The sequence below is a fragment of the Pelodiscus sinensis genome, chromosome 1 (assembly GCF_049634645.1).
Source record: "Pelodiscus sinensis isolate JC-2024 chromosome 1, ASM4963464v1, whole genome shotgun sequence".
NCBI classification, from domain to species: Eukaryota; Metazoa; Chordata; order Testudines; family Trionychidae; genus Pelodiscus; species Pelodiscus sinensis.
This window is the reverse complement of record NC_134711.1, coordinates 214,645,301-214,658,847: the sequence shown is the minus strand read 5'-3', so window position 1 is coordinate 214,658,847 and position 13,547 is coordinate 214,645,301. Positions and strand designations below refer to the sequence as shown.

Below are 13,547 nucleotides of genomic sequence, written 5' to 3'. Positions count from 1 at the left end.
TTAATTTCAAAAAGTGATCTTGTGCTTAAAAAGGTTAGAGACCACTGGAATAGAGAACTTCATGTAATTTTTAATGAATTTAAACTAGTGCAGTGGTTCTCAAAATGTTTGGCCTGTGGTCCACCCCATGCATTACACACTTTTCCACAGACCACCAGTCAGCTACACATGATGACAAAATGAGTACAGGAGTGGACTGTGGATGTGAAGGTCTGGCTAGGAGAGAGGGTTCAATAGTGGGGTCTGGCCAGGAAAAAGGTGCGGGAGGGAGGTTCTGGCTGGGAGGGGAGGGTGCAGGAGTGGGCAGGGGGTGGGGAGGTCTGGCCAGCGGTAGGCATGAGAGGGAGGGGGGCTCTATGTCTGGGGACGGGGGGGGGGGAGGGATCGCTTAACTCAAGGGGAGCAGGACTTAGTTTCTCCTTCCTCCCCGCCCAGGGTGAAGAGACTTGGTCTTTAGTCTGCCTTCCAGGGCTCATGTAACTCTTTTTGGCAGACCAGGGTTACAAGTGAAATTAAGTTTGAAAACTCTGATCTAATTTCATTAATGCATTTCTCTATTCTTAGGGAGATTTAATGGGACACTTAAATTATATGGGATCAAAATGCGGATCCATTTCTTCATGCAGCATTACTTAAATCCAGTTTCTTGCATTCCTCACTCTGGCTGGAGAGCACAGAGGGCAGACAAACCTCCCTACACTTTGTGCACATGACTTGTAGACTTCATCTTTCTTTTGCTCTTAATGTATTTAACCTTTTATTGTATTTTAGGTCCTTTGCTAAGTGTAACTCATTAGATGTCTTATCACTTTTGATTTTATTCCTACATGCTTGTGCCATTCTTTTGTATTCTCCATAGTATTCTGTACACACTTCCACTTGTAAGATTCTTTTTTAATTTTCAGGTCATTAAGGGGCTCTGAATGGAGCTGTATAGGCCTCTTACCATTTTTCTTGTCTGATCTTTACATCAGAATAGTTTGCAGTTGTGCCTTTAATATAGTCTCCTTGAGAAACTGCCAGCTATTCTGAACTCTTTGCCCCCCCCCCCCCCTTTTGGATTTTCTTTTCATGGGACCTTAACAGTCAGCTTTCTTTTTAGTCTTCTTTTTTAGTCTGCTTCTTTCTTTCCTTAGATTCACAAAATCTGTCATTTCATGGTTACTGTCATCCAGATTGCCTTCCATCTTCACATTGACTATTGACGTCTCCCTGTTGGTCAAAATCAAGTCTAAAATGGGTGCCCCCTTGGTTACTTCCTTCAGTTTCTGGAACAAAAAGTCATCGCCAGTACATTTTAGAAACTTAATGGAAATGTTTTGCTAGAATTGAAGTTCCACAATACTATCAATAGTTCTTCTATTGTTCCAGAAATGCCTCCCTCACCTCCTCTTCCTGATTTGGTGGTCTGTAGTAAGCCCCACTGTGATGTCACTATTCTTTTTAACCCTTTTATCTCTACCTAGTCTGCCACTCCTCATCCCCCAACCCTCATTCTTTCACATCCCACATTACCAGCCCCCTGTACTGAACGACCTGGGCAACATTGGGTAACTCTTCTAGTTACGATCAGTTGTGACTTAGGGACTGTACTTTCAGTTCTTGCTGTTTACTTCCCATACTATTTGCATTTCTCTCTACTCAGATGAGATGCTGAGCAGATTCTGTCACTGATTTCCCTCTAGCTGCTTTTGTGACCTTTCTTAGTTGTCCATATTCCCCCAGAATCTCTTTATTAAGATTCTTTTATACTTGTACATTTTTGTCAGATTCCCCCTTTGAACCTAGTTTATTCTCACTAGGGATAGTGCATTAAGATGCTCTTCGCCTCAGGACCATCTGTCCTCCCAATTTAAGCCCTAATAATTGGAATGTTCAAAATGTGCCATGTTAAGCATATAAATCTTGCAGGATTGGGGTGTTAGCTTATAACTTCATTGCAGCAGTTACATTGTCGTCTTCAGTGCATGTAAAGTGTCATGTTTATTCATGACATTGTATAAGAAAACCCAGGTCTGGAAAAAATCCTTTCCTCTTCTGATTTAACTTTTATGAGAACTTCTAACATACTAAAGTAAATCACTTAAATTTAATTTTCCCTGACAGTCAGTCAACATGATTCTATAACTCAGTGGTTCCCAAACTTTTCAGCATGTCTATTCATGCCTTTTTGTGATTAAAGCATATGATCCTTTCTGCTTAGGGGCCCCCCTTTTTGATTTTTGAAAAACCCTCGCCTCTTTCCCCACCCCCCAAAATAGCAGCAAAACTTGTTGAGCAAAAAAAAGGAACTGATTGGAGCAGCAAAACTTGATGGGGGAACGGGGGAGGCTAGGTTGCCTCGCAAGTCCCCCCCCCCCCCCCCCCCGAAATTTCTTCATGCCCCCCAGTTTGGGAATCCATGCTATAACTCCTCTAAACTCTGTCTCTTTGCTTAGAAAGAAAATCTAAAAGTTGAGGTAAAAATCAGTGATTTTTTTTTTTTAACATGGTGGGGTTTTATAATAACAAACACCATACTATATAGCTTAGGGTATGTCTACACTAGCCACCCTAGTTCAAACTAGGGTGGCTAATGTAGTCATTCGAACTTGCAAATGAAGCCCGGGATTAAAATATCCCGGGCTTTATTTGCATGTTCCCGGGTGCTGCCATTTTTAAATGCCCGGTAGTTCGAACTCCCTGCCCGCGGCTACACGTGGCACTGGCTAGGTAGTTCAAATTAAAGCTCCTAATTCGAACTACCATTACTCCTCATTGCTTTGTTTTAGGAAATGCTAACTGAATTTAGTTTGTATTTTAACTTAACAACAGTTGTTAGTTTTAAACTTTAAAATTCAGGTATCGCTTTTTACCTCTGTAACAAAACATTGAATTTGGGCATGGATACTGCTTGACTATCTCTGTGGTCTGTTTTTAAAGATGTTTTCCTATAATTACATCAGGAAATCTTAACGTGCAACTTTGGACTTCATAACCTAGAATCAAATCCTCCTCTCCCTCTTTTTCAATCTTTTCTGTAGTGTAGAGTTATGTAAAGAAATGGTGGATGGACTAAGGATAACCTTTGACTTCATTCTTCCATTGATCTTGCTGTATCCCTATGAGCAAGCACAGTTCAAGAAGGTGACTTCATCCAAATTCTTTCTTCCAATCAAAGAAAATGCAGCAAATACTAATAGGTACGTTGAATAAATTATGATTTGTGTGTCTGCTCTCATGAGGCAACAAACACTTTATTTTGTTGAGCACTGGAACACAATTTTAAAGAGGGTGATAATTCTAATATGTTGATTTTTGTGTTTCAAAATTGGTTTTTATAAAGTCTTGAACTCTTTCTTCTAAGACTTGTTTTGATGGGGTTTTTTGTCCTGGTTTGGAATTTTTATTGCAAACAGAAGATTAACTTAACCTTAGAAAACAACTAATAGTCTTTTGGTACGCATGAGCTTTTGTGGGCAAAACCCACTTCTGCAGATGACATGATCTTCAGTCTTGGACTACTTGTTTTTTAAAGTTACAGACTAACATGACTACCCCTCTGAGACTTTTAATCTTGGAAAGACATTAGGGTAGAACTAAGTGATATAGAAGAAAACTGAAATCTTCAGAACAGATTAAGATTTACATTTCTGTTTAGTTGCTGTAAGGTCCTTCAGCATTTGAACAGTAAATGCTTACTAGAGTGCCCTCTGCTCGCTATGCTTGCCAAGCATTCTGCCTCTAGAGGTAAGCAACCTCTAGGGATAAGATGCTCTCCCCTGGCCACAGAGGAGGGCCAGGTCAAGGTGTGGCAGTCCTGGCATATCCCCCACCCCCTCTGGCCATTGGGCAGGGCTGGGGTAGGGCCGAGGCCAGGCCAGCCCCATGTCCCCATCAGGCAGGGCTCCCCCCTCCTGCAGCCGATACTTCAATTTGATTACCCTGCCTCCATTCCTGCACTCACCATCCTCTGTAACTGCTTTCCCTGTTCACCCCACACAGCCTATCCCTACCCCCACCTTCTTCCTCCATTCCTACACCCTCATCCTTCCCTAACCCCTCTCCTTACCCCTCTCCCACTACCCATCCCCCTGCCTCCATTCCTATATCCCCCTTAACCCCACCAATCCCTCCTTGCCACACTGACCATCCTCACATACACCCTGTCCCCTTTCCTCTCTCCCTACACACACCCTGTCCCTCCCATGAATTTGTTGAGTTGCACACTCCTCCCGCCCCAGGAGCACCACCAGACCGGGCAGCACAGCCCCAACCAGCTCAGCAGCAATCCCAGCCCGCCCCCAGTCCAGCCTTCCCGTATGGGCCTGTTGGGGCAGCTTTGCTCTATGGCAAGCCCAGGGAGCCTGCAGCGCAGAGAAGCCGCTTTGGAGAGCTGGGGAAGCGGCCACAGTGCAAGACCTGCCTGGAGAGCGCTCCTGAGCCTGGGCCTGCACAGAGCTAAACTGTGCGGTACGCACATGGGCCGGGCAGGCTGGGGGTGGGGCCCAGAGGCAGGTGGATGCTGGTCCAGGGGCATGTAGAGATGGAGCCACCATCTCCTCCCCATTTCACAGAGCTATCATGTGGTCAGGGCTCCTGGAGATGCAGGGTGAGGGGCTGACTTGACTCTGTCGTCCTGCAGGAAAAGTTTTCTTAACTATATAGAGAGATCTATGAGGAATACAAGAAGTTTTAGAAAGGAGGCTTTAGCTCTGATTTGGATAATTATTTAGCTAGATCCATGAAGATGGATTTAAAAAAAATCTGGAAATCTGTTCTCGTTGTTATGAGATTTTTCTCTTCATTTCCTAGAAACCAGGAGGAGCTATCCCCAAGCCCACCTCTGTTGAATCCACCAACTCCTCAATCCACAGACAGTCAGCCTACAACAGGGGAGCCAGCAACACCAAAGAGGCGAAAAGCTGAGCCTGAAGCATTACAGTCTCTGAGGCGTTCTACACGTCATACATCGAACTGTGACAGGTTGTCAGAAAGTAGTGCATCCCCACAACCTAAAAGACGGCATCTTGATACGCCTGCTTCAATGCCTAAACTGTTTTTGCATCTGGAAAAGAGTAGGTTGTAGTTTTATAATATTACTATGGATCAAATCATCTTTTTGGGCCATGGAACAACTTAAATGGTTCCTTATTGTCAGAGCAACCTCTTGCCTCTAATTTTTTTGTTTACAAAGGGGAAATCTGTAGCTACTGGATTAGGAGGAAGAGTTTTATGAAGTAATGGAAACTGGACAGAGGATAGTTTTCATGAGAATCTGGAAAGACTTGGAAGTAGGTAGGACTAGTAGTGGACAGGTGAGATTGTGGTAAAGGGGGAACCAACTAAATGAGAGGACCCTGAATAGTAACTGGCCCGCTGCCACCCACAGGATGCGGCTGTGACACATGGCAGAGAAAAGGAGATACAGCAACATTTTGTGGGTGTAAAGAGAGAATTTTTTTAGGGAATGAAGGGAAAAGAGCTGGCTAGGATGTTCCATTTATTTAGTTGAGGGGCAAAGAACCACTGACGTACTTGTTAGAAAGTTGTTTCAATGTGATGAATTATATGTACTCTTCCCAATATAATTGCTTTATTCACAGAACAGTTATTGTTGTGAAACGTATGTTTCCCACATATTATGCAGCATCCATGGAAAGATCCTGCATTATGGTTCTCTCTCCCATCTTCCCTTAAAAAATGTATTTTTTATATATATATCCATTAAGCTTTCTGGTCAGAAATAGGAACTGTAAAATGAGTTAGAAGAAAATCTTTTTAAACTTCTCTATCGTGGTCACGAATTCCTTTTGTCCTTTTTAACAAAAAACTTCTTCTAAATTCTGCATGACTTCTAAACAAATAGTAGGCATGCCTCATTTTATGCCTCTGTGTGAGCAACAAATGTTTTTTATTTGTTCACACTAGGGATATAAAATCCCATTTAATTGGTTAACCTGTTACAATTTTTGTTTAATTGGTTAACTGATTAATGGGGTTGGGGGCTCCAGTCCAGCTGGAGTGGCTTCCCTTTCCCTGCCCGCTAGTGGGCTGGGCTGGGCTGGAGCAGCTCCCCTGCTTGTAGGCAGGGCTTGCAACAGCCCAGCCAGAGTGTCCCCCCTACTTGCAGGTAGGTGGGGAATTGATCCAGCCCCCACTGGTTAACCTTAACTGGTTAAACATTCACATCCCTACTTCACACTTGCACTAGTAGAGGTGATCTCATAGCTCATGAAACTTGATAGATGTCTTGCTTTTCTTGTAGGCCGTCCCAGGTAAATGCTCATCTCACTGATGTGTGTGGGAGCCCTCGGGACTACATATGTGAATGGTTAACCATTAAGCCTCATCCTTAATAGGTGAGGTTTACTGGTTCCAGTTAATGAGTAGGGGCTGGAGGAGCTCCCACCCACCAGCTAACTACCCCTTTAATCAGTTAACCTGATAAATATAATGTTCAACTGGTTGACCAATTAAATGGGTTTTTACATCCCTACTTGAGACCTAGTGTTCTCAAACTAGCCAAAATCTGCTGAGAATTTGGGGGAAGAAGCATTGCAGACCAATACCTGCCCATTGTTTTGACGTTTCTGCTGGCTGGCTGTAGGGTTAGGTGCTCTGAGGGTCTGGGCATGTCACAGGCAGCCACAGATGGTTGTGCACTGAGCACATGGGCATTTGGGGCCAGTTTCACTCCAGAAGAAAAGTTTTAAAAGGATTTGTCTGAAGTGGTTGAATTAAAAACCGGTTGCCTGACTTTCACATGATGAACAGCAGCTCTGAAAATCAGGCCTAATGTTTTCAGTTGAGCTTTCTGATGGTTGAGTGGCACTCACAAGATCAGCTCTTTTTAACTCGTCTGCACAAATTGTACCATTCGTGTTGTCCACAAGCATGTTCTGATTTTGTTAATTCATTTAATTCAAACCTTTAAGTGAGATTTGATCATCTGGAAAAATTACACTAAAAATGGATTCCATGTTGATGTCTGTCCCAAAGCAAAATCAGGGAACAGGATCACATAGTAATAGTTTTTCAGAATACAAAAAAATGTGGTTAAAAAAATTGAAAAGACTAATCTTCAGAGTTCTTGTATATGTTCAGTCTAAGTAGCGAGTAAATGACAAATTGTGTACTCGATACAATTTGTATCGAGTACACAGTTAGTTGATAAGGCTCCTACTACATTGAAACTGCAGAGCTGCAGCAGGGGTAGGTCTGGGACCTGGCACAAGCTGGGACTGAAGTAGTCCCGACTCGCACTGGGTCCAGACAGTTATGGCTTTCATAACTCTCCAATATCAGTTTTACAAAGACATTTGTTTTTCTAGCATAGAGCATCTTTTAAAATGTTGCAAGGGTGTTTTAGGTCTGAAGGCTGAAAAGCCAATGGGATGGCTGTGGAGGATTGGACCAGCCATGGCCTCCTCTTACTTAAACCTATCTTCCCCCATTTGGCCTACCTCTTGATAACTTTATACAAAAACTGCAGATTTTACTGATGATGCTGTTCAGAACTGAAGGGACAATGGTGCTTTTTCTTGTTTTTTGTGAGGCAGATTTGATGTGACAGGTGCTTTGGATATTATTATTTGTTCCTATGCTTAAGTTTAAAGGTTTTAGCCAAAGGCTTTGATTCTGTTTTAATAGCTGCATATGAAATTGCCCTCTTTAGCAGAATGAAATAAACACCACATTTAATGGATCTTTGTGTAAAGCATTTATCTATTTACTTTTTGAAGAAACACCAGTCCATAGTGGGTCGTCATCACCTATCACTCTGACTCCTAGTAAAGAAGGTAGTGCAGTATTTGCTGGCTTTGAAGGTAGAAGAAACAACGAATTGAATGAGGTAACATCTAGGCTGAAAGGTCAACATAATTGGTGCCATACACTGATGTTAGATTTATGTGTAAAAACTTAAGGTCCTGTAAAATTCAATGTTTTTTAGTAGAGCAGGACAGTAGCATTTCTATAATTCACAAAAAGTAGCTTCATTATATATTGGTTTATAAATTTGCTTTCCAGTCCACCCATCATCCTGAAGATGTCTTTTCTGTTCTTTGGCTAGGTTGGTTTTTTGTCTGTTGAAAATTTACTTTAAAAATTGATGTCACCTTGAATTTTATGTGTGTATACACACAGTAAAACCTTTAAGAAAAATACTTTGAGAAATTAATGTGGCTGGTTAAATTGGAGCTTTTGTGCCGCCCCTCCTGTGGGGTCAAGAGGGTATATCAGTCCAGCGGTGGGCTGCCTCCCCATTTGTCCATCCCCTTTAATTGATTAACTGGGTAAACATATTCTTTAACTGGTTAGCCAATTAAATGGGATTTTACGTCCCTATTCTGTAGCGCTAGTTACATAAAAATATGCACATTGTGCTGTCATTGGTTGGATAGATTAATTGACAAGCAGGAGTTTTTTTTTTCGGGGGTATGGACTAAGAGTTTAACACAGTATTGTAGTGTGTATAGTGAAGCTCCTAATTGTGTTAAAACAGCATTTTAAACTTCATAGTTAACAAAAGGAGAAATGTAAAAAAATTGAAATCTGATTATCTTCTAATCTAGATCTCTTTGTGAATTAAATCAGGCTATAGGTTATACTGTTCTGTTGTATTTAGGTGTTATCTTGGAAACTCATGCCAGAGAACTATCCCCAAAGTGATCACCCACCCCCTCCCTCGTACATCTATGGATCTCAGCATTTGTTGCGGATGTTTGGTAAGACATAATCCTTGTTTTATTACTACACTGTGTATGTTGTACATCTAAATTGATGGTTCACATTCCTGCTTGAACTTTCTTACAAGAGTGGCCTCAGACTTCCTACTATCAAGTACATTTGGCTTATAATTTAAAACTCTTAAGTTTGATGTGCATTTACAAGGAAGCCATTTAAGAAAAATATGGTATGCCTTACACTGGTATCACACCATTGTAAAATAAGAAAAAAAAACCCGGACTATGTAGCACTTTAAAGACTAACAAGATGGTTTATTAGGTGATGAGCTTTCGTGGGCCAGACCCACTTCCTCAGATCAAATAGTGGAAGAAAATTGTCACAACCATATATACCAAAGGATACAATTAAAAAAATGAACACCTATGAAAAGGACAAATCAAATTTCAGAACAGAAGGGGGCCAGAGGGGAGGTAAATGTCTGTGAGCTAATATACATTGGACAAACGTCTCAGACACTTCGCCAAAGGATCAATGCCCACAAAATAGATATTAGACAGGATCACAAAGAAAAAACAGTTACTTGCCATTTCAACCAGAAAGGACATTGTCTCAACGACTTGATTACCTGCATCCTGCTTCAAAGGCCTTTTAAGACTACCCTTGAAAGAGAATCCTCTGAACTGTCATTCATGCTTAAATTTGACACTTTACACCTGAGTTTGAATAAAGCTTCCCCAGTTATCACCTCTAATATCATTAGCTCACAGACATTTACTCCTCCCCCCCCCCCCCAATCCCCTTTCTGTTCTGAAATTTGATTTGTCCTTTTCATAGGTGTTCATTTTTTTTAATTGTATCCTTTGGTATATATGGTTGTGACAATTTTCTTCCACTATTTCATCTGAGGAAGTGGATCTGGCCCACGAAAGCTCATCACCTAATAAACCATCTTGTTATACTTTAAAGTGCTACATAGTCCTGTTTTTTGTTTCAGCTACACCAGACTAACACGGCTACATTTCTATCACCATTGTAAAATATATTTTTTTGTCTTTTTAACACCGTTGTCTAGTTGCAGTAAAATATTTTGAAGAAAATGCATTAGATTTTAAATACATTTTTAAAAAATTGCTCTTTATGACAGCATTTAAAATCTGTGTGCTGAAGCCAAAGAGTTCTGAACTCACTTTGCTAGCTCTGCAGCAGTTAATTATTAATATATATAATTTCCAGTGCATGTTGAGAAACAGAAGTAACACTATTAACTTCCTCATATTTCTAATGGACATTAAAGGTTCAGTGGTGGTGATTATAAATACTTTCTAGAGAGAAGAGAAGCTGCTAGGGGAAAGATTTTTATGTTCTTCATAGTTCTGTGAGTATTAAATCAAATATTGGGCAAAAGCAATTCAATTGTTTAAATTGTAGACTAAGTTTTGTTTTTCTCTGTTTATTTACAGTTAAACTTCCAGAGATACTAGGGAAGATGTGCTTTCCTGACAAAAATCTAAAAGCTTTGGTGAAGCATTTTGAACTGTTCTTGAGGTAATTTGACGACATATATTACATGTAAATGATGAGGTTCCCAGAACTTTTGTTAAAGATGTTAAAAGAAAATAACCATCTTGTATTTTAGGCTCCAAGACACATTTGCCATGGTTTATAGCTATAAAAAAATCTTGTAAACAGAATTTATTTCATCAAGATGGCATTGAAACAAAACAAAAAACCAAAACAAACCTTTTTAATGTTACTTAAAGTAGGCACACATTGAAGTTAATATATCAGAAGTAGTTTATGAGCATAAGAAACAATTGTTGCTTTGTTGACTGTTTATTGAAAACAAACAAAATACTAAGTGTTAAAGTGTAAAATTCTAGTGAGTCGTTTTTTGATCACTTTTATTTTATAAGACCTTCCAACAGTAATCAATATTTACTTACCATAATAATCACAGGATTACCATTCATCAGCAGTTGGGCATGGTTTTTCTTGGATTGAATATTATTTGACATTTAGCAGATCCAACGGGTTAGTTCATCATCAGATCGCTAAACTCAGTTACCTGTGACTGGATGACAAATTGCACATATTATGGAAATGAGAAATCTTCATTTTGTTGGATAGTAAGCTTTAAGGATTATCACGAACACTTACCAGCCATAATACCCGTGTACATTTTTTTTTGCCCCATGGCAAGGATATGCAAAGCTATTTTATCCAAGTTGTAGAAAAGGAAAAAAATGCATTTCACAAATGAATAACTAGAATACATACCTCTTAGACATTAAAAAAATTATTATGCTGAAATTTCTACTCTTAATCACTAACATATCTAAATTATAGATGTTGCAGATTGTTTATAGTTTTAACATATAAAAATACATTTTCTTTTTGTCTTGTAGTGATGGCTGAGCATAGCTTAATATTTCTTTGACCTCCCCTTTCTCTCGTATTGCATAGTTTCTGCCTCTATCCCACTTAGTATATGGTCTCAGTCATCAACATTTCTAAGCACCTCATCACTGTTTTAAAAGAGAAAAATAATGTCCTTGAACGTATGCGCTTATTTGAAAAGTTTGGGCACTATATTGATATCAAATGGGTATTTTTGTCCTGTATCAAGAGCATCTTTCTATCATCCCTAGACTACTGGTAGTCTGAAACCTTGTGATTTTATATATTGATAGTGCAGTAGCCTATGTTTTTAATGCTATTTCATTGATATAGTGGATTGCTCCTGAAAATCCTTTCAATTTGCTCTCAGTCCAAGTCCCTATTAACTTGTCTTTTTATATTTTAAAGCACTAAATGGTTATGGACTTCATAAATGATGGAGCTTTTATCATATATTGAGGTTTGAACCAGCAAGCCACTGTCACAATCAAATGTTAAGTTAGAATCTTAGAAAAAGTCCTCCAACTACCTTCCTTGATTATGAAACTTTATTCTTAATACTGTTCCTTACAGTACAAGATTTTTAAAGAGAACTAATTGTTTCATGGCACTTATGAAAAAAAATTTGTCAAGTGCTTCCCAAACCATGGAGACTGATGCTTTTTTAGACCTGTCCCTTTCTTATTCTGAGTTACTATTTATATGCTTGTAGACCATCAAAAGTGTTTATTTTTAAATTTGTGGGCCCCTCTAAAGGAAAGTTTCTAAATGTAGCTCTTGATATAGGAGGCACTTATTCCTGTTTTCTGTGGATTGCTGACAATTTCTCTAAAATAGATTCTGAACATATGCTGTAGGAATATAATTTACAAAAATGAAGAGCTTCAGAATCTTAATTTTAATGGTAAAAATAACTTTTAAAAAAACTGTCAAATTAATCCTTAGCAAAGGAAAAGTTGGATCAAAAGAACATAACTCTTCAGTTTAGCTTTCTTCTCTTATCGCATATGCTGTTATTGTTCATGTTGGGAAGAAAGATGGCTAGCGAATATGCAGTAAGGAATCCGTTCTTTCCCCTGCACTTTGAGTGAAATTACTTTCCCCTTTAGGAAATGGGAGCTGAATTTGTTGGAGACAAGCAACCTATTCATATGAGCATAATTCATTGAACAGCTCTGTGAGAAGTTGCACAGTTCACTGTGCAAGCTGAAATTCTCTTCCTTTCCTTTAAATTGTGGCTGATCAAAGCATGGAGATGTAGGCTGACCATATCAATATAATAGTGTCGCTTTTTTTGCTCTTTTTAACAAGCCAGTGTAGACCAGGTGTAAGTGGTCTGCTATTATAGTGGTGGCATAAATCATGTTTAAATTTAAGAAAAGAGTGTTAAACATTGTGTGATCTATAGTGTAGACAGCGATTTAATCTCTGAATTTTAGAGACATGAGTTTAGTGTTTAAATTTATAGTTTCATTTAAGTCTTTGGGCTCTTGCAGTCTATCTTGGATTGAGAAGCTTTCTTTGATATACCACTTTTGTCTGGAAGCTTATTTTACACGACACTTACTCACTGCTTGGTGGATGTTTTAAATGAAGTACTACTCTGTATTATTTCTTAGTCAAACTTCAAATTGCTTCTGGACATGATTTATTTCATTTTTCCAGAACAAATATATTGTAGCAAGAAATATAAAAAATGTACAATATCAGTTTTTTATTAAATGAACTCCATACCCATTGTGCTCACCACAAGTCTTATAGACTGTAGTGCGCATTTTTTCATGTACTGCTGAGAAATGAATTTTGAAGACAGAATTCTTTTTGAAGATATTCAAATTAAAATCAGTGAGAGAACACTGATCCTATCCAGTCCTGAAGCAGTTCAAACCGTTTTCTATAAGAAGATAAATCTGGGTTGCCATTTATCTACTATTGCCTAATTTGCTATTTCTTGGTTGTGAGAATGAGAGTAATCTACCAATAATCCATTCCCATTTATGGTTTTATGATTCTGCACAGCTTGAGTGAAAGCGATCATGAAATGGTAGAGTTCATGATTCCAAGGAATGGTAGACAGGAAAAACAGCACAATAAAGACAATAGATTTCAAGAAGGCAGACTTTAGCAAATCCAGTGAGTTGGTAGAGAAGAGTCCATGGGAAGCAAGGGGAAAAACATTTTGAGATTTGGCAGTTTCTCAGAGACATCATTAAGGGCATGAGCAAATTGTCCCATTGCACGGGAAAGCTAGGATGTATGGTGAGAGATTACCCTGACTTAATCAGGAAATCTTCAATGTTCTAAAACTTAAAAAAAAACAACACTTTTCACAAAAAGTGGAAATGAGAGCAAATAATGAAAGGGGGGAAAAAACAAAAACCCATAAGCTTGTAGGGATGAAATTAGAAAGGCCAAGGCACAGAATGTGATTAAACTAAGCTAGAAATATGAAGGGTAACAAGAAAACGTTCTACAAATAC

The 13,547-nt window shown here is 39.2% G+C and overlaps 1 protein-coding gene across 2 annotated transcripts in view; it reads left to right on the top strand.

The window, feature by feature from the left end:
• MSL3 (MSL complex subunit 3) overlaps positions 1–13,547 on the top strand; it is a 35,594-nt gene that overhangs the window by 13,734 nt on the left and 8,313 nt on the right. For both annotated transcript variants that reach the window (XM_075914874.1, XM_006122843.2), the window contains exons 8-12: positions 3,024–3,182; positions 4,795–5,057; positions 7,725–7,834; positions 8,609–8,708; positions 10,131–10,215. In XM_075914874.1, coding sequence (XP_075770989.1) covers positions 3,024–3,182; positions 4,795–5,057; positions 7,725–7,834; positions 8,609–8,708; positions 10,131–10,215 — 717 coding nt within the window. The remainder of the gene's footprint in view (positions 1–3,023; positions 3,183–4,794; positions 5,058–7,724; positions 7,835–8,608; positions 8,709–10,130; positions 10,216–13,547) is intronic.